Source organism: Camelus bactrianus, chromosome 12 (genome assembly GCF_048773025.1).
Source record: "Camelus bactrianus isolate YW-2024 breed Bactrian camel chromosome 12, ASM4877302v1, whole genome shotgun sequence".
In the NCBI taxonomy this organism is placed as follows: Eukaryota; Metazoa; Chordata; class Mammalia; order Artiodactyla; family Camelidae; genus Camelus; species Camelus bactrianus.
In genome coordinates, this window is record NC_133550.1 from 13,101,091 (window position 1) to 13,122,908 (window position 21,818).

Sequence of the window (21,818 nt, forward strand, 5' to 3'; positions counted from 1 at the left end):
TCTTTGCAGCCTGGCTCCTGCGGAGCTAAGACTGGACGAAGAGCGCCACCCAGTGGCCTAGGGAGATAGGAATCCACCTCCTTTCCATCGCGAAGGAACTATTGCTGATTTCTGCCTCTTTCAGTTTTGGGGAGGAAGCCCCCTCTCCCTACGAAGAATAATCTACTAGATTCAACATGGTCATGTCGGGAGGTGAGGAAACAGTGCTCCAGAGAGATGGTGTTAGACAGAATGGCCTTCAAAGGGAGAAGCTGAGTGAAAAGAAAAATAAGAGAACTTCAGAAAAAGGAAGAGAGAAATTAAAACAGTAAGAACCCAGAAAAGGAAGGTTAGGAACTGGAGATTAAGAGGGAAAATGTCAAATTGCTACAGAGTAGGTCGACGGACGTTACATGGAAGGTTAGAAAGAAACATCATGGTGGACAGAAGGGGACCTGAGTTTGCCCCAGCTTACTGCTCCAGTCCTCAAGCGGAAACAAACCTCTGTTTGGGGGTCTATGACCCGAGAAGCTAAAATGCCTGGTCCTGAGGTCCCACTGCATAAAGGGGAAAGTGCTAACCAAGAGAGAGGTGAGGCAAGAGGAGAAGCAACACGGACCAATTTGTGTAGAGAGTGGTGATAGTCTGTTCCCCACACGAGTCCAGTGGCTGTGTCTGCTGCAGGAGAGCATTCCGGATGACTCTGGACACATCTGCACCTAAAAATTGTGCCAGTGACTGTATGAAACCGATGTATGCTTTGACTCCTGCCAACAGCTCGGAAGGCCTTGCGATCTCCTGGGTCGTGGCATTGTAGCCAGCCAGCCACACAATGGCTCTGGGGGACAAAAACCATAATTACAATCATAATGATGAACATAGTATCAGTTATCACATTTACACTGTGTTCCAGGTGCTGCACTATGATTTAATTACATGCATTATCTTGTGTAAAGCCCACAGCAACCCTATAAGGTAAGTATAATTGTTATTCCCATTGTATGGATGAGGAAACTGGGACAGAGATAGGAAGCCACCTGCCATCTGTGAAGACCATACAGCTGGCAAGTGGCAGAGCGGGGACTTGAATCTAACAGCATTTGACTCTCAACCACTATGCCCTTCTGCCTCCTCTGGAGAAATTAGGTCAGGTGGTAAAAGACCTGGGCTCCCAAATGCCATCTAACTCTACATGTGGGCTCACGCCACCTGCATTCTTACAGCCAGCATTTGTCTTTACTCCTTGGGAAGAATTAGTTCCAACCACTGTCAGAAATGGAAAACCACACCTAGAAATCCTTGGAAGTGCAGTGCAATCCGGAGTGGCCATGGGATGCCAGGCAGAGAGAGAGTACACTTGGCTGGCAAACAGTTGTAGCCAGCCTTAGAGAAGGCAGAATAACTGGCCACGCTGTGTTACTTCAGGGGCACACCAGGAACACTCCTCCTCACTGCACCCCCAGCTCCTTCCAAACTACCTTCCCCAGGAACCTGAGAATTCACAATTAGAGTCAGTCCTCTGCCTTAAGGCTACCTTCCTTAAAAGGTAAAGAGTAAGAGAAAGAGGAACAACAGACTTTGCCAATGACAAGCTTTTGTTGGTCATCAGCACATCAGTATGAATGAGTTCATCAGATTCTTCCTAAAGCCACAAATGTTTGGGAGTTTTTTGTTTGTTTTTGTGTTTTGGGAGAAATGTTTATGGCAGGGGAGAGGAAGGGAACAGGAGCGCCTGCTCCCCAGGTGAAAAGGAAAAGAGAGGAGGCACCACTCGAGGGAAAGTAATGCGGAAGGGACAGACCGGAGGCAAGCCTGATCTATCTTAGAGTTTTCACTGAGGCCAAATATTCAGGGAAAACCGGAATATCATGCCCATGCTGCTCCAGGGCCTAGACCACTGCCAGCTTCTGAAGGTTTGCATATAAGTAATGATCAAATTGTCGCCTTCCTGACATTTTGTTATGCACCTGAGACACTTCCTTCCATATAGCTAAAGTGTACGGAATAAAAACAAATTTTACTGTCACTCAAGCAAAACCTTAACTGAAAAACAAATCTGCCTCTCCTACAATCACAACACAGACTCTTAACTGTTCTCCCTACTTCTGTCCTTGCCCCTCTAGTGCAGACAGAGTGAACCTACTGAAATACTGAGCGAAATCGTGTTACTGCTCTGCTCAAACCCTGCCACGGCTCCCCATCTCACTCAGAATAAAAGCCAAAGTCCTCCCAATGACACAGAAACACCTGAACTGTCAGTCTGCCACTCCTCCCACCTCTCTGACCTCACGTCCCACCAGCCCCCCTCCGGCTCATGCTAGCCTCCTTCAAGTTCCCCGAACACACCAGGCATGTTCCCACCTCAGGGCCTTCACACTTGCCTAAAATGTTCTTTCCCCAGATAGTCACACACTTGGCTTCCTCAGTTCCTTCAGGAATTTACTCAAATGTCACTTTCATGAGCGGGTCTTCCGGCCACCCTAAGTAAAACTTCACCATCGCCACTTTTCCTGCTTTTGTTTCCTGCTAAGCACTTAGCATTATCTAACCTACTATACATCCTACTCTCTTCTTTTGTTTGTCCCTCCCTCTCCCACTAGCAGGTAAGCTTTACGGGGCCGGGGATGTTTATTCATTTTGTATACTGCTATATCAACAGCTCCTGGAACGCTGCTGACACATAATATATGTTCAATAAATATGTGTTGAATGAATGAGTAAATATACTACATATTCCAAATGAAACATGGAAGACTAAGAGATTATTCATAATAATTCTTCTCTTCATTCCCCTATTTGCTGGCTATAGTGCCCAATTCCAATACAAGGAATGTTCTTGCTACTTTAGGAAGCAATGGAATGATGGGCAAAGTGGAGGGAAGGAAATTTATTTGTTGAGGCCTATATATGTCATTCATTATTATCTTCAATTCTCTACCAATTCTCAATTACAGATAATTCTCATTCTAAGGTAAATGTCACTATCTTTACTTTAAAGGGAAGGGAAACTAAGGCTCAAACAGGTGAGATAACCTGCTCCAGTGTCTTAGCTAATGGCCAGAATGTCAACACAGGTCTGCTGACTGCAAAGGCCCCACTCGCTCTACTAAACTGGTGATGATTAGTTCTGGTTGTTCATCAAAACCATCTGTAGAGGTTTGGGATTCCTTTTGTTTATTTGCTTTTAATAGAGATGTTTGGGATCTAGACAGATTGACTGCATCAGAATGACCACCAAGATGAATCCAAAGAAACCTAACTTTGAGAACTACCATACTATGCAAACAGAAGACAAAGAAGAGAGTGATACCTGTTGAGTCTGGCCTCCAGATGGCTGCTGAGATACTCAGAAGGGAAGATGGTGTGTTCAAATACAGAGAAGCTGTGGACGTGATTCATTGTCAGTGCCAATTCCGTCAAGTTTAGGTGCAGCTTGTCCATGCTGGGTAAAATTGAGAAAGTAAAATGAGCCTCGATTACAGGTCTGGCACTGCATGATAGTATCTGGGAAGGATCTGTCAGGCCCATGACCCTTAGACCCCTTCCATCTTGTAGGAAAACTCAGCCTAGAGCTGTACACACTGATGCTGACTTCAAAGGCAAAGTAGAACACGCTGAAGTGCTTTTCCGCCTCTGCCACTCCCCACCCCGCTCCCCACCGCACTCCCCACCCTACTCCCCACTGCACTCCCCACTCCACTCCCCACTGCACTCCCCACTCCACTCCCCACCCCGCTCCCGCACTCTTGCTGCATCACCTCCCCTCTTCCCTGTTCTCCCTTCTTTGATGTAGTCCCGGCTGGCCCTCTGGGGCCCCAGTCCTCACTTGGTGACAATGCTGCGGTTCTTCCGGTGACTCTCAGCTCCTGGCTTGTCTCTCTCAGGCTCTCCTTTTCTGGGAGTCTGCCTCTGCTTCATGGTTTTCTTGTTCTTGGCCTTGCTGATGGTAGTGGCACAGTGCTTAGGAAGAAGCTTTAGAAACAAACACAAGTAAATGGAGAAATCAGATTTGTTCTTAAAACTGCCAAGCAGTCCATCTAACAGCTATAAATAGGTCCTCCCTTATTGTTTTTTTGGGGGGAGTAATTAAGTTTATTTATTTGTTTATTTTTAGAGGAGGTGCTGGGGATTGAACCCAGGACCTTGTGTATGCTAAGCATGTGCTCTACCACTTGAGCTATACACTCCCCACGCTTCCTTACTGCTGTTCTCTTCTCTTTCCACCTTTCTTCTCTTTCCTTCCATGCATCTCTTTCTCTAATGGGGGCCTATTTGGAATGTGCTCACCCCTTTCATTTTTCATTAAATATCTCCCCATGTTTAGGCTCAAAGTTTCAAGGCGGCAGTGTCCTTCAGGGATCAGATCATCAATCCTCTACCCACTTCCTAGGAGAGAGAGTCTTCCCTAGTGGAAAAATTCAAGTAAGATAATACGATCTAAGAGCCCCACTCAGTCGTGCTTTCTGGGGTCCTCCAACCTGGAAAGACAGTTTGGTTCTGTCAGTATGGACTGCCCATCTCACTTGCTACATCTCTTCATATTCTGTCCAATGGAGACAGTTACCCACACCACCTCAGCCCTGCAAAGACTCAGAGTTCAGTGTGGCCAGCACTCTCTTTCCACTTCTCTTTTTCTAAAATAAGATATCATATTTCTTGCTAGTTAAACATCAATCCTGCATCTCTTCTGGTCACTGAGATACCCAAGTTAGCCATACAGAAAATATAAGATAGAATTCTATATTCAGGCATCTCCTTCAAGGTTATCACCTTGGAATTCCCTCCATTTAATCCAAGGTGGCTGAGCAAGTGTGGAAATTCCTCATCTGGAATTACTCTTAGAGCAGGATAACAGCCATGAGAAAACTCGTTTTATTACTCGATAGTCATACTTCATTTTTTTAAATCGAAACTTTTACTGTTTCCAAAAAAATCAAGTCTACCTTGATGGGCAAGATGTGTCAACTGTGAAGTGATGCAAAAATGGCAGATTCTAAAAGTAGTTCCGAAAAATGTAACTCCATCAGTAATGGCAACATCACTAATCATTTATTCAAAACAATAACTTTGGAGGGGACAATACTCATTTGCAAAAGTACTGGTGTGTGTGAAAATCACACTCACGTCATGTTTTAGTCAATTCTGATTTCAGCACTGAGCAAGTATCTTTAGCTGTGTCCCCTGCATGTAATAGGAATTCAAACTGAGTGATGAATATTCCCATAATCGTACTTGTTTACATTTCTTCTTTGCATTGATTATTAAATTTCTTTCAAACATATTATTTGTACTCCTTTTTCCCTTAAACTGGGATATTCCCCAAGGGCAGGGATAGTGTACCTCCCTTCTGGGACCACCCCCCAAACCCAGCACAGGGCTTAGTGACCAGTAAGTACCAAATAATACAGCAGTTAACATCTATTGAGATTTGCACACCAAATATTTAACACACTGTATTTCATTTCACCTTTATAATATTTCTATAAAGAAACTATTTTTATCCCCATTTTACATGCAAGAAAATGGAAAGATTACATAATAATACACACACACACACACACACACACACAACCAGACTCTCCTTCTACCAAAGTTGCTACAAAGCCTGACTCAAACCCAGGAAGGGTGGGTAGTCTAGGAAACCTAAAAGACTCCAGGGCAACAGCAAAACAATTTCCTCATTTTCAAATTTTCTGTAAATTTAGGTTGAGCTAATCATGACCAGGTGCTGTGAGTCAGCCACAAGGGAGGGGAGGGGAAAACAACAGACAAGGACAAGAAAGAAGCCCTGAGGATAAACACACAGGAGGCGCCTGAAAATGTTCAGACAGCCGCAGATCAGGGTGCAGATGGACAGAAAGGTGAGACAAGACAGGTGATCTGGGGACCACTGTTCTAAGTGTGTACACGCAGAGCAGAGAGGGGAGGGGAAGTGAATTAGAAAGTTAACTCATCTCTTGGAACTCTTCAAATGAGAGCACAGATTTTGTTGGAGTGCAGCTGTTTAAATAAGAGTATTTTTAGACACCCCTAGTGCTAAGGGAGTAAAGACTGAAAGGACTACACTAAGAAAAGAAGCTTGCTAGTGGGTAGGATATAGCTCAGTGGTAAGAGTGCATGCCTAGCATGCATGAGGTTCTGGGTTCAATCCCCAGTACATCCATCACAAAAGATAAATTTCAAAGGAAAAAAAATTAATTACCTCCACTTCTCAAAAAAAAAAAAGTCAACTAGAAAAGAAGCTTGCCATCAACTCAAGTACACAAAAGCCCAGCCCTACCTGAAAGGGTCAGAGAACTTGGCATTTAAGAGGAAGACAACAGTAGGTAGAGGGAAGACACTGAGGGATGGCAGAGGGGAGGCAGATACAGAGAGAGGGCTGAGCCTACCTGCTCGCTCAGGTTTCGCTGTTCAGCACAGATCTCCAGGACACAGTTGCCTGTCTGCTTGGCCAACTCTTCCAGGAAGGAGTTGCAGTGATGAAGGCCATGGTTCTTCAGGTGGGGGTACTTTGGGAAAGAGGAACCAAGGAAGAAACTGTCATCACCAAGACAGCCAGTTCTTCCTCTTAATACTGCTCTGATCCCCTGGCCTGGGCCACCCACTCCTACAGAAGAAGAAAGAGACCCAGAGAGAGGATACGTTCTACATAAAGTTGAGACATTTAGGGACTTGTATCAGACATCTATGTTTGTACCCTTCCTGGGACCAAAATCAACCCTCAGAATTGTGTTTTGGAAGAGTAAGATGTGATTAGAGAGATGACAGGGTTTGGATTTCAGGGTACTCGCCTCCTCTGGGCACATCTCATGAGTGCACTGGACAAAATGAGCACAGATCAGGGGGAAGGCAATGGCATAACGCAACATGGCAGGTTCCTCCAGGGTCATAGCAAACATCTTCTCAAAGGTACGGAGATGAAAGCTGAGGAAAAAGGGGAAGGAGACTTAAAACCAGGGTTTATGAGCTGGTCCCTTTGAGGTGGAGAGAATAGTCATTCCCTCAACAAATATTTATTTATATTCATCCCTCCCTCTTCAATTTCCCTACCCTTAAGGCAAACAAGAACCCAAGAAACGCAACCCTTTCAGACCTTTTCACTGAACCCCAGGGCAGGTTACTGGTATCTTCTTCCCTTTCCTTGCACAAACTATTCCTCCCTCAGAACCTCTGCATGATTTGGGCCATTTCCCCCTCATTTAGAAGTACTACTAATTTACAGTCCTCCCAAAATTTGACACTCAGGCTCCAGAAAACTTTCTCAAATAAATTTCGGGATACTGATCATTCCTTAAACCTGTATCCTCTTGACATCATGCACTCCTGTTACACGTTCTGACATCTGCAATTATTATGTTGATGTCCTTTTCACATGTGGGGACTGTATCGCCCCACCCACGCTGACTGCAGAGAGCCGAGCCAACATAGCTTGCTGTGTGTTGGATCCTTCAAAGGGTAGAGTTATGCACACACAACAGTGGTCACTCAGTAAATGCCAAATGATACCTAAGCAAGATGAACCAATTTGCATTCTCCAAAGGCCCTATTCCCCAGCCCTCCCAATTATTTTTAGTTCTCTACACTAAATCTCCAAGTTTTCCATGTCTCTTTAAAGTCACTGTGTCCAAAGAATAAAAAGAAGCTGAAGAAGGTTCCAAAGATAACAATGAGGAAAAGACAGTCAAATTATCCCAGAGAAGGGAGGGCTGCGTAAAGTCCAAACGGCCTTCCCTAATGGAAGCTGGCACAAAAGGGAATCAACTTCAAATTCCTATCACTTGGTAAAAGCTGGAATGAGGAAGCAGTGGAGTTTGAGCATCTGCCTTTCAGGAGATCTCAAAGAAAACAAGTCTTTCCTGCACGTCTAGGGGAATCAGAGTCCTCCACAGAGGCAGGCAAGAGATCAGAGCAATTGATAAAGAACTCTGAGTCAGAACATACCAGAAAATCGATAAGTCAGAAGTTTCCACCAGCATGTTCTCCACTGAGTCCAGCATCCGGGAGTGAAAGACAATGAGGTTCATCACCTTGGCTAAGTCAGGGTTCTCGTGCAGATGCAGGGGAGCCTTAGCCACACTGGTGTATGCCTGCGGTTGGGGTTGGGGAAAGAGTAGAGAAACACAAGATAAATGAAAAGGACTCTCAGCCTTGAGACAGTCTGGCTGGGGTTTGTACTGCCCAATCAGCAGTTTTCAGTGTTGAGTCACTCCATACAGCAGAGCTCAGGAGTTAAAGGGAGAAGGGATCGTGAGGGAGAAAAAACCCTGAGAATGGGGGACCATTAACAGGAATAGACCTACCTGTAGACGGAACCAGTCCAGCCTCAGTCCAGAAAATTCAAATTTCTCTCCATTATCAACTGTAAGAGAAATAGCAGTTTAAAAGGAACTAATAAAACAGTACCTCTATCCAACTGCATGGAATGCGAGAGGCTCTTCAGAGTCATCTTGACCCATTCCCTGGCTCGAGAGATCAATATTTCTAGAAAAAACAAGATGTTCACCCTCACATATACTCTTCCTCCTCCATTTCCCTCCGGTTACCTTGTTTGGGATTTAGAGAGGAGAGAGTACTGACGAATGAGGACATTATGATGGACTCCTCCTCAGGACACACAGACAGGTTCTAAAAGAGAAGGGGGGGTTACCGTCAAGGGGGCATAAGTTCCACCAGGAGGGAAACGAGGACCACAAGTCTCAGTCAGTGTATGAAGGTAGAAAGAATTGCGAAGGGCCATGAATAGAGAGAAAGAGCCTTGCAAGACACAGACGAAACTTCCTTACTTCCCTGCCATGCTAACACCCAACCGCCCTTTATTTTTCTCTCCTATTTCTATGCAGCTTCAGTTGGGGAAAAACTGCTCAGATTATTAGTCTTTTTTTTCTTAAACAAATGTAGAGGGGAAAATTGGGCTTTTTGATACACAATCTACAGAGCATGAGATTCAGCCAGGGTGGCCCTCAGGGAAAAATGACCAGGAATCACCCTGAAATTTCCAAAGTATCACCAATTAAACATACTTGAATGATGTCACTGAGCACAAGAGCATCAAATCTGGCCAGGTACTGAAGGTGGTATTGCTGTATCACCTTGATGTGTCTTCGGACCAGAGCCCGAATCTCTTCCAACAAGAAAAGCAGTTCTGCAATGCTCCTACAAGGTCAAGGATGAGACAGAGATGTACGAGACTGAAAATGTGTACCGAGACAAAGACAGTGACAACAGGGCAGAAACCGTAACCTCCCGAGGTCATTTCATGCCCCCCCCCCCCGATCCCTTTTCCCAGTCCATCTAAGGTCAAGAATCTTAACCACGCCAGGTACTAACGAGTCAGCATAGTCCTCTGGTGTCTTTGTCTTGGTGACATTTTCTGTGTGGCGAACCAGCCAAGTGACCTCATCACGAATGAAGGACAGGGCCATGAAAGCAAAAAGGGCCTAAGGAGGGGACAGGGACTATGAGAATTTTCTACTTTAAAAATGGATTTCAAAGCACAGAGAAAACTATCAAGAAAATATACATACGGATACAATTGTGTAGCCACACCAACAATACTGTCCAATGCTAAACACAAAAACCCACCAAAAACTATCTGACAAGAACCAGACATGTATATATGTTGACATTGGCTCACAGTCAATATCCCCTTATCAAATTAAATTTTAGAAATATTTACTAGGTATGTATGTGTTTTAAAAAAAAAAAAGCAAGCTCTGTCTTCAATTAGTTCACTCTCAAATACAGGATGAGACAAGCACACAAATAGCTATAACATATGATATACTGTAATAGTGCCCCAAAAAAGAGATACAAAAACTTTAGGGTACTCCAAGAAGATTCAAGGGAATTAGCATATACAAATACAAATAGATCACAAAAATTCAGAAATGCAAAAACTCATGAATGCCAAGCCACCTCCCATATAGGAGCCTTTTATCATTGGACATCATCCCCCTCCCAGCATTTCTTTCTCTTGCCTTGGGACCCAGCAGTCCTGGCTCATCAGTCAACACAGATTCCAGCTCTTTCACAGCCACCCTCAGAAACTGGCGTCGTTGAGAATGAAACTGGCCACTGAAGAAAGAAAGTGGAAACTAGAGAATACTGCCTCTCCTAGGCTTAAAAATCCTCCGAAGGCAGTGCGGAAGAGCTGCATTTAGGATGGGTGTCAGCCAGAAGGAGGGCTCAGTGCTAGTTAGACTCAGTAAGGAAGCACAAGGATCTGGGGCAGCAGCAAGTTCTGGGGTTGAGACAATAAGGCTGGAGAGAAACTGGGGTGGCTGAGTGAGAACACAGGTCAGGAGAGAGTGCTGCTCCAACCCCTCTCGAGAGCTCACTCCCTACCTTTACCTGTTCGCGATCGCGTGTTCCTTGCTCTCCTTTATGTCGGCCACTCGCTTGCCATACCTGCGGATTGACACAAGCACAGCAAGGTCGGCCACACCACCAGTTGGAGGCCTTGTCCCACCTCCCCAGTCCTCACAGATTCCCAACTACAGCCTGAGGGGAGCATGGGCAGTACTCACCACCAGGATCTTTCCAAAGATCCCCCTTTTCACCCTGGCCTGTCAACAAGAGACTCAGAGAACTTAAGAGATTATCTAGTTGCCGTCATTAACTGGCAAATAAAACAATACCTAGGGAAGAGCAGTGACTTGCCCAAGGTCACACAGGGTTTTAATGGCAAAGCTGGGACTAGATGTCTTGTCCTGTGCTCCTGCCTTGACACCTTCAAGCCAAGTCCTTCCAGGTTTGAGGAAAATACAAGAAGTGGCGTATAAATACGACCCAGACCCTGCTCTCTAGTAGAAGTAGCTACTCCAGCTCTACCCTGGCTCCCACTCCCAGCCACCTTCTCTTGGAATTTAAGCTTATTCCTTTGTCACTTTCCTTCTCCACTGGTTTATTCTCTTCTCCCAATACTTAAGTTCAAAACCTCCCTTATTCTAAAAGGATCCTCGCTTGACCCCGACAATCTGATGAACTTTGTCCATTTTCCCACATCACTGAACTCCTCCAGAGAGATAGCCCTACTTTTTTCCACCTCACCTTTCACTAATGCTGGAAGCCCATATAACCTTGGATACTAAGCAAACTGCTCTAAGTCACCATGAACTTTTGAATCACCAGATTCGATGGCCTTTTCAACGTCTTTTGTTTGCCTGTAATATTTGACTCTCCTGACCATATTTCTTTCTTTCTGCTAGTGATCCAAAAGTCCCACATTACTTTCAGCTCTGTGTGCTCTACGTCTTCTCTTGTCCTGCATCTGTTGCCACCACACTAGTTGAATTTATAACCTTTCACTTCCCTTCTCCAAACCACCCCTTTATTGAGCTTAGCGCAAAATCAGAACAATTAGAGTTGGAAAGTATCTTAATTAACTCTGGATCCAACTCCACAGCATTCCTGGTAGGTAATTATTTCATCCTCTACATGGTACAATGGAAAGCAAGAGGATTAAGAATCAAAAAATCTGGAATTATTTTCTAATTCCATCTCTTATTAACTGAGTGATACTGAAACTGAGCTTCCATTTTCTCATTTATGAAGAAAGATATTAACACTTACACTTCAGTATAAGTAACACAAAGATTAAATCTTTATGTCAAAGAACTCCCTAAACTATAAATCTTATATGTTAGTGTTATTGTTAGTGAAGGGGAACTGAACACCTTCAAATATCCCTTCCATTCCTTAGAAGTAGTAATCATTAGGACGTTTTTCTATATATTTCTATCTATCTACCTCCTGTAACTTCTAATTATTAGTCTTGGATTACTCCTCTTAAATCTGGAAATGACTTTTTAATGATAATACTCAGTTGTTGGGAGCATAAGGAATAAGTTTTCTCATACACTATAGATAATACATCTGTTTGGAGAGCAATTGGGCAAGAGCTATTACACTTTGAAATATGCATACCCTTTACCCAGCAATCCCACTTCTGAGAATTTACCCTCTAGAAATGTTCACAAAGAGGGGGAGAGTATAGCTCAGTGGTAGAGCACATGCTTAGCATGCACAAGGTCCTGGGTTCAATCCCAGGTACCTCCATTAAAAACTAAATAAATAAATAAATAAACCTAATTACTTTGCCTCCAGCAAAAAAAAAAAGAAAGAAAGAAAAAGAAATGCTCACAAAGATATAAGTCTAAGGATGTTCATTACAACATCATTTGTAATGGCCTTTTTTTTAAGTGAGGAAAAGAGTTCAAATGTCCATCAACAGTGGACTGAGTAAATAAATTATGTTACAACAACATAATGAAATACTATTTGACTGTTAAAAATAGTAAGTCTCTATAGACTGATATGCAAAGATATCCAAAACACAGTAAGTTTAAAAAAAAAAAGCAAACTTCAGAATATAATGTAGAATGTGGATCCATTGCTTATATAAGGCTGAAAATATATGCACACTTTTACATGTTTACATGTACACAGACAAGCATCTGGAAAACATACAGCAAACTATTCTGCAAGGTGAGACCGTAGTCAAGTTCCACTTTGTATTTTTTACATTTCTGGTGTTCATTTTATAGCTACAAAAAATAATATATTTGACCCCTTCCTTAATCCCACACCTCCTCATCACTATAGCTCTCTCTCTATTCTTCCCTTCACAGTCAAACTTCCTCAAAGAGTTACTTACTAAATTCCCTACCTCCTATTTGCTCCTAAACCCAATGCAACCCAGGTTTCAACCTCAGCACTCACCTGAAGTTGTCCACAAGAAGGGCACTAAGACCATCTGTAGAGCCAAATTCAATGAACATCTTCCAGTCCTCATTGTATCTGATCTCTCAACATCATCTGACATAGATAACTGGTCCTTCCTTCTTGGTATGTCTTCTTCCCTTGCCTTCTGGTATTGCTCTTCTTCACCTCTCACTGATTTCTCTGCCTCTGCTAGCCCTTAAACATCAGCGTTCCCATCAGAGGTTTTATCCCACTCTCTTCTCACTTTACATGTTCTCCGTGAGTAATCTCGCCTACTCCCATGGCTTGAATTACCATTTCAGCAATCTTACCTGAATCCAGATCTTGCTCTTAAGTTCCAGAAACACAAAGTAAAAAGTCTAATGCACATCTATCTCCAGTGTTCTACAAACACTTCAAATTCAATCTGCTCAAAACTGAATTCACCACCTTTCCCTGACAAACTAGCTTTTATCACACGTTCTCTATCTTCAGGAATACCAAGTGACCATTCCAGAAACTCTGACTTCATCCTCAGTTCCTCCTAATTTGCTCAATTAATCTCTGCCTCTAGTTTTTTCCATCTAACTTCTTTTCTTCCCTGCAGCCAGAGTGATTTTTTTCCTAAAATGCAAATATGATCTTACCACTTCCCTATTTAAAATTACTCATTGACCTCCCTATCCTTTTTAGGGCAGGCTCAAACTCCATGGCAGGACACACAAGGCCCCAGCTTACCTCTCCAAGTCAGTCTCCGTAGACAGCCCCACTTTTGTAACCTAGGCTATATGAATTTCTTAGAACTTGCCATGCTCCCTCTTGCCTTGAAATCTTGTTAGTTTCTCTGCCTAGAATATCTTCCTCTGCCTTAAGCAATTCCCTTGCCTTTCCATCTTCATTCACACACACACACTTCACCCGTTTAATTCTTCAGGTCTATCTGTCTCCAGGTTTTTCCGGATCCTCCAAGGCCAGTTTAAGTATCCTTCTAAATGCTAGTAGCATTTTTCATTTTAACATCATAATCCCTTATTATATCACAACGGTTTGCCTATTTTTCACCAATATGTAAGCTCTTTGAGAGCAGAGACTCTGTCTTTTTTTATTTAATAAGCACATGTCTAGCATTTACAATGTACCAGGTACTTTTCTATGGGCTTTATAGTTATTCTTTCATTCCTCATAACAACCCTATGAGGTAGGTCATAGGAAAGTACTATTATTATTTCTAGATAAGGAAATTGAGGCATGGCATGGAAAAGTTAAATAACTTGCCCAAGATGCCACTTGCCAGTAAGTGGTAGAGCTGGAATTCAAACCCAGGTAGTCTGGTTTCAGAGCCCATGATCTTAACTTCTATATTATCTTATTAATTAATGTATCCCTAAAACCCAGGGAAGTGCCTAGTAAATAATATGTATTCAAGAAATATTTCTTCAATAATCAGAATTAATCCTTCACACACGTACTTGGGACACTTATGGAGACTAGAAAAGGATGTCAGGAGGGGCTAAAAATCCCCGAAGATTAGTGTGGCTCTCATGGCTCACCCTTTCAAACTGCTGAACAGGTCCTCGGTGACCTTGTGCACCTGCAGCACATCCTCCCGGATGAGGGTGATGTACAGGGAGCCCTGCAGACACAGCTTCCACAGCTTCTGGCACTGGCTATTGGAGTTGAGGCACCCATGACAAAGAAGAAACCCAACTGGAGGTGGGTAAAACAGTGCAGAGGAAGACTCTGAGAACTTGATATCCATGTAACATGCTGCTATATGTATCTGTTCCCACCTTATCCCACAAAACTTACTGATAATCCAGCGCTCCATCACTTCCACAGACAGGTACTCACAGGCCATCTATGAAAAGAGAGGTAGAGATGGTTAAACAGTTATTTAACTAGGTCTACGCCAAAGACTAAGGCAGTCAAAGCAAGGGCAGTCAAGCGAGAATTTGAGTATCAAAATCAACTTTTATTTCACCAGACTGGATCAGGGTACTCTGAAAAGCCAATATCTGGGAAACCTGATAATAACAGAGGTGAGGCACTGGAAGTAGAGTGAAGCAAAAAGAATATAGTTGAGAGAGAGAAAAAAAAGGACTTTGGGCTGGAAGTCAGGGCAAACAAGAGGTTTAACATAACTTCTCCTCAAGAGTTCAGGACAGCAATACTCAGAATCCTCTCATGACTCCTCCTCCTTAGGATTCTTTTACCACATAAGGTATAAATCACTCTTCTGGTGCATCCCATTCATCTTGTACCATCAGTTTTATTTTTATGACTACATGGCATATCTTCCCTACTAGACTATAAATTCTTTGAAATAAAAACCTTCGGTCAATACTGGTTGAATAAAAACACTTGTTAATTAATTGACATCTGTGCTCAAGTTCCTGCTGGGCTGAATAGGTGCCTAATGACTCAGTTTCATCCATTCATTTATTCTATGAACATTTATTAAATTCCTTCTATGGGCAGGTACACACTAATCCTGGTCCAAAGAAAAACTAGAACCCAACCATGACTTTTTTAGCTACAAGAGGTGATCCACTGAGAGGCATGTCCTGGAAGAGAGCTAAAGTGCTCCTAGGGCTGATATTTCCTGGGAAGAAGCACTCTGTACAGAGACGGCGTTGGAAAGAGAATGTTTCCACTGACATGAGGAAAAGGGAACTCACCGTGTCTGAGCCAGCAGGGTTAATCATAGCTGCGGGGGTGCTGATGAGACTTAGAAGCTGGGCACTGCGCCACTGCTCAGCTCCCTGGTTCCTTCGGACAAAGAGGAAGTGCAAAGAGAGGAGAGCTCCACTCACAGCCTGTGGGGGAAAGCAAGTGAATCTGTAATGTCAATGATGAGGACAACATACTTCTACCTGAGCAATTCTCCACTCTCTCAAGAGACTTGCCTTTGTGTGAGGCCCAAACTCCTCTGTCAGCTTCTTCAGAGGGTGGTCATACTCCAAGACCATCTGTCCCAGACGGGCAAAACTGGGGTCACTGGAAGAAAGCATAAGAAAGAGAAGTCACAGCCGTCCTTTAAACATGACGTAAATGTTCATGTCTGCATATAGGATAAAGATGTGCGCGAGGGCTGGCCTTCTCTTCCATCTTCAAAGATACCAAACTGTGAGTTACATATACAGATAACCCATTCCAGGCCCAGGTATTCTAAGCTATCGTAGACCACATAATTTTGGGCCGGTCCATGAAGGTTTCTTCCTTATAAGCACCCAAAATAGGGTCTGACACATGATACGTACTCTATAAATTCATGTTGATTAGTTATAAACCAAGTTATGAATCAAATTTGTTATAAATCAAGTAATATGGCTGGACCTAAAACTGTATACAACCCAAAAGGATATACTATACATATATTCAAAGCGAATGTGTAAGTCACGTGCCTAGGTATTCATGTAGGCGCATGGGAATACACATCATACATAGAACAATGTGCCACAGCCCATTCTGATCCCTCTGGTCTTCACTTTATCAGCCTCTAAATACTTTTATTTGCACTAATGGAAAGGCAAAGAATTGTAGATAATCCAAAATCCATTTATATTTGACTTTGAATGTATTATCATATATTACTTACCTCTAATGGCTTTAACCTTACTAATATTATTCTTACCAATACTAAAAAGAATTTTCCTTGCCTTTTGCAATAACCTGAAAAGCAGAGTGGCAGCCAGTCGAGGATTAAAACCTGATCAGAGACAGTGTAAAACGGATAATCCACTAGTAGATATTCAAGATTTAACTATACGTAAAAGTGCACTTGTTGGTGTATGCCCTTATGAGTATTCTGAATTGTTTTATTTTACCTGGGTCATCATGTAGATTACAGTTTCTCACATGAGAAAATATGGCATTTATTTCCCTTGTATCCCCTTTACTTCATAATACCTTGTATGAGGTTCTTCATCCTGTATATCCCAACTCACCCATGTCCGTGCAGCATCTCAAGTGCACAATTGTACATGCCAATGAGTATCCGTCGGTCTTCAATCCGTGACAGAAGTAAAATAACTGAGGTGTAAGTCACTATCAAGTCCAGGTAACTCCGAGTAAAGTCAAAGTTGAGATTCTACAAAGAAAATACATAGGAACCCAAGAACAGCAAGGCCAATTAATCCCTACTCCCCCAAACATTCCAGACAGTGCCAAACAGACTCTGAAAGTGCCTGTTTAGAAGGAGAAACTGACAGGATTGCAAATTCAGAAGGAGAAAATTGGAACAAAAGTCAGGGGCTAAAAGTGAGCTCAAGACATAAAGAGACCAGGAAATAAGGCAGCATTTGGGGGTTGGAGGAGATGGAATAAGAACATTTTTGTGTACATATTGCATTAAATAAATTACATTGCAGACCTGCTTAACATGTAAATACACTTTACTACTTTTTACAAGAGAATTATAACCCTGGAATTAATATCCATTCATTGATTATATAGTATTCATCATGTATAATATTATAGCCCCGGAGAAATAGACATTCCTGCAGTCCCATCTCACCCCACACTGTCCCAACAGAGACCACTTCTGTGGCTCTAGGATAGAAGAGAACTGCAAGGAATCTTACGATATCAAAATGGCACTGGCAGGCATCAATGGTGTTGAGAAGTTCATATACGTGATCCTGGGGGTAGAATTGGAGATGAGAATGAATAAAGAATAAAAAGAAGATGACATGTTCTACCAGAATTTGAGGGAAAGGCTTCTCTCCCTTGGAGGTCCCAGAGAGCCACAGAATAACTTAAGGGAGGCTTGCTGAGCAGAGGGGGCAGCTCCTCAGTAAGCTGTCAGTGGGTCCTTACGAGGCTACCCTGCCAGATGCCCATGTCTCCAGAGGCACAAGTCACCACTACATTCTGCACACTTTCCTTGATCTTATCACTCCAGTGCCCCCTTCCTTCACAAAAAAGTCCACAAAATGCAGATCATCTGATAGACTCTAAAATATCAAAAATCAGACCTGTTTTTAATGATGAATCCCAAAGTCAGTCTGTTCTTAGAATCAATCTCCTGTTCTCAAAAGTTAATTATTAATAAATGGGAATAGTACCCAACTTTCTACATGTTTCTATTTACTGATCACCTACTATGTGTTAAATAGTAAGTAATTTGCACATATTTCATTTAACCCTCATTCTAGTGTAAGAGGGATTATTTTTATTTTCATACATAATTTTACCTACATAAGTATGCAGTTTCATTGTGGACACTTCCCTCCCCCCACATCAGCACCCACCCTCCATCCTGACTAACCCTCAGGTAAACCAGTTTAATAACCTGGTTTGTCTTTTTTCTTTATTTTCACCCTATTTATATAATCTTATTCAGATAGAGAGGGAGAAACAGAGAGAGGTTTTTTTGATCATCATTTATATTATAAAATTGAGATATTACACCATTCATGTCATTTTACTTTTCTTATTAACCTTACCTGCTAAAAGTCCTCAAGTCATCTGGTAGAGCACAATGCACTTCCTTTTAATGGCTGCATAATAGCCAATTCATTCAGCCTTTTTCCCACTGATGAGTATTTTGCTTTGTTCCTATTCCTGACCCTATCCTCTGCATATTAGTACTTTCATTTCTACTCAAGTGGAACTGCTAGGTCAAAGCGTATATATATATTTTTTATTTTTAAAATATGTTGCCAAAAGATTTGAGCAGCCATTTTATAATAAAAAAATATGAAAATGACCAATAAGCACATGAAAAGATGCTCAATAATATTAGCCATCAAGGAAATGCAAATTAAAACCACAAGAAGATACCATTACATACCCATTACAATGACTAAAATTTAAGCCTGATAATAGCAAGTGTTGATGAAAACGTGCGGCAACTGCAACACTAGTATATGGCTGATGGGAAGGGAAAATGGAACAATGACTTTTGAAAAAAGTTTGGCAATTTCTAACAAAATTAAACATATACTTACCATATGTATTAGCAATTCAACTTCTACATTATTTACCTAAGTGAAATGAAAAATATGCCCCACAAGGATTTGTGCTCAAATGTCCTCAAATAGCAACTTATGCATACTGGCCAAAATCTGGACACAACCCCAAAGTCCATCAACAGGTAAATGGATAAGCAGATTGTATCCATACGATGAACTAGTGCTCAGCAAAAATAGAAAACGAATCACAGATACAGGAAATATAAACAAATCCGAAAAACATGCTTAATGAGAGAAGCCAGACACAAAAGAAGACATGCTGCACAGATTCTAATTACATCCATGAACCTCGAAAAGAGAAAAATCTCATCTGGAAAGCCGATCAGTGGCTGCCTGGGGCCAGGAGTTGGGGGTACACGGACTGACCGAAGAAAAAAAGGCACAGGGAGACTTTGGATTGATGAAAATTTTCTATACTTTGTGGCGGTTGTTACACAGATATATACATTTGTCGAACTTATCAAGTGTATGGGGAAAAAATGTTTCCAAGTTATCTTCTCCAAAAGATTGTGTATAAATTAACACATGGGGAAAACTGGGGCTAAGAGCAGTCAAGAAACTCACTGAAGATCCCAAAGTCAGTAAGGAAAAGTACCATAATTAGAACCCAGAGCCCATGATCTTCTGTCTATACTACACGACCTCAAGACCTCTGTCTAGGTCTATGCTGCCTCCTTTGCTGGGAGGGCCTTTCTACAACTCCTTCCTGCAACCCAATTCCCAAGGGGTATAAATGAGGTTTGTTCTCAGCCATTAGCCAGTGTCACTATACAGGTCTTTACTATGAAGACAAGAATCAGAAGGGAATGGATTTAACATTCTTGGCCTATTACTTTATTATATGCTAAACACTGGGCTAGATGTTTCCAATGTGTTATCTCATTTAATTCTCACAAATACCTCATGCAGTAAATCTTATTTCCCCATTTTATAGATAAAGAAACTGGTATTCAAAGAGTTTCTTGTCTAAAGTCATACAGTTTGTAAGTGATAAAGCTGAGATTTGAAACCAGGTCTGTCTGATTCAGAGCCTACCTACTTTACAGTGCACAATATCTCAGTCTCTACTTTCCTTCCAGCCCTAAATAAGCCATATTAAATGCCCTGGGCTCAGAATTTTACCACTGCAGCAATCAGAAGGTATCCTAAAATCTCCTTTGGACTCCAGCTTTTCCTAGTAAGAGAACTTTTTATATGCTTCCAGCATTCTTTCTACTACCTCCACCAGTGCCTACCTTCTTCCTAACCACTACTAATTAATAACCTCTGGCCTGACCCTCCTTCAAACTTAACAGTCTTTCGTGTTCCCACTTCTCTCTTCACTGTGTGATCCGATGAATGGCCTGGATTAGCTCCCTAGGGTATATGCAGGACACCCAAGGCAGGGACCGATGCTCCTATATCATCTGAAGAAATACTATAATACCATCACAACCTTAGATTGCTCAGATGACTAAAATTTGTATTATTTCTTGGATACATAAATAATACATGTTCATTGCAGAAAATTAGAAAAATACAAACAATTTTAATTAGTTTTTAAAATCACTCATAATCTCACCATATATAGAAGTTCCATGCATTTTGATCTATGTAAATATACATTTCAGGGACATCTCCTGTCTTAAGCTGCATTGTAATTTGCTTTTACACTAAAGAACGTGTGAAGAACACTTTTCTGTGCCAATTAATATAAATGTATGTCATCTTAATAGTTGTATAATATTCGTTTACAGACATATACTCTGAACTTTTAACTAAACCTCTATTTATCTGATATATTAATTATCAAGTTGTCACTATCATAAATAACGCAAGAGTACATTCTGGTACATATACTTTTGTACTTCTATCTGACTGTTTCCTGTTTCCAAATTTCTAGAATTAGAATTGTTACATTAAAAAGTATGTATTTTTAAGACTTTTGAAACACCGTATTAATCTGCCTTCCAAAAACATTGCACTAAATAATTTTTTACAGTTTATGTTTACAAAAATAGTACATGCTCATTGTTTAAAACGCAAATAAAATATCATCCATGTATTACGCTACTAAACACTGTTAACAATTAGACAAATTCATATTAAGGGATAGTCTGAAAAATAACTAGTCTGGATTCTTCAGAAAGGTCAAAGAAAATAAGGCCAGGAAATATTCTAGATTATAAAGACTAAAGAGACGTGACAACTGAGAGATATGACACCATAAGTTCAGTGTCTGACCCTTCAGACCACTAAAGCAATGTGAATATGGGCTATGTATTAACTGTAACATTGCAGCAATGTTACATTTCCTCAGCACAATTTAACTGTATTGGGGTTATATAAGAAAATATTTTTGTTCTTAGCAGATCTATGCCAAGGTATTCAGGGAGAGAAATGTCACGATATCTGCAACTAATTCAAATGGTTCAAAATAATAAAGATAAGCAAACATGGCAAAATATTAAAAATTAGGAGATCCAGGGGGGAGAGCAGAACAATACTCACTGTATTATTCTTGGAATTTTTCAGTAGACTTGTAATAAAATATTGGGGAATAATACTTAAAAATTTTAACTCAAATAATACAAAAGTATGTAGTGAAATAAATTAAAGCCAATTACAATAATCCACCCCCAAAAGCAGGTACTTTTCAACAGTTTAATGTATAATATTCCAAATCTTTCCTATGTTTACACTAATACTATGTGTATGTAAGTTTATGTATCTTTTATTAAAACAAAAATATAATCGTATCAAACATTATTCTGCAATTCACTTTCATTTAGCAATACAACTTAGATTCTTCCATATCAATACAACTTATTTTTTCAAAAAATAGTGATAAGGAGCATAAATGAACATCCAAACTCTGGGGACCTGGGCTAGAGAGAGCTCACCCGAAATTCCATGACATCCACAAACGACTGGTAGTAATTGGTGAGGAATCTAATTATCTCAGATTTTTCCCGATGTACTGGTCCTAAATGTTGCTGAGAGAAACATAAAACAAAATAAAAAACACAAAATAAGGATACAATAGATCAAAGGAGCCCAAGAAGAATAGGGGTTATACCTTTAACAGTCTTAAAGAGGGTTAAAATACACTGACAGAGGAAGTTGGAAAATCTTCGAACTTGGAAGGTCTTTAAACAGGATATTTCTATCTAGGTAGGATGG

At 41.3% G+C, this 21,818-nt stretch overlaps 1 protein-coding gene across 3 annotated transcripts in view; it reads right to left on the minus strand.

The window, feature by feature from the left end:
- The window catches only part of NCKAP1L (NCK associated protein 1 like), a 53,601-nt gene that overhangs the window by 16,424 nt on the left and 15,359 nt on the right, over window positions 1–21,818 (minus strand). For all 3 annotated transcript variants that reach the window (XM_074374711.1, XM_074374710.1, XM_074374712.1), the window contains 19 exons: window positions 21,539–21,631; window positions 17,265–17,321; window positions 16,629–16,771; window positions 15,588–15,678; window positions 15,360–15,497; window positions 14,491–14,539; window positions 14,232–14,388; window positions 10,330–10,386; window positions 9,957–10,053; window positions 9,307–9,416; window positions 9,000–9,132; window positions 8,523–8,604; window positions 8,280–8,338; window positions 7,921–8,066; window positions 6,771–6,903; window positions 6,369–6,488; window positions 3,806–3,951; window positions 3,290–3,421; window positions 599–817 (listed from right to left, as the gene is read on the minus strand). In XM_074374711.1, coding sequence (XP_074230812.1) covers window positions 599–817; window positions 3,290–3,421; window positions 3,806–3,951; window positions 6,369–6,488; window positions 6,771–6,903; window positions 7,921–8,066; window positions 8,280–8,338; window positions 8,523–8,604; window positions 9,000–9,132; window positions 9,307–9,416; window positions 9,957–10,053; window positions 10,330–10,386; window positions 14,232–14,388; window positions 14,491–14,539; window positions 15,360–15,497; window positions 15,588–15,678; window positions 16,629–16,771; window positions 17,265–17,321; window positions 21,539–21,631 — 2,162 coding nt within the window. The remainder of the gene's footprint in view (window positions 1–598; window positions 818–3,289; window positions 3,422–3,805; window positions 3,952–6,368; window positions 6,489–6,770; window positions 6,904–7,920; window positions 8,067–8,279; window positions 8,339–8,522; window positions 8,605–8,999; window positions 9,133–9,306; window positions 9,417–9,956; window positions 10,054–10,329; window positions 10,387–14,231; window positions 14,389–14,490; window positions 14,540–15,359; window positions 15,498–15,587; window positions 15,679–16,628; window positions 16,772–17,264; window positions 17,322–21,538; window positions 21,632–21,818) is intronic.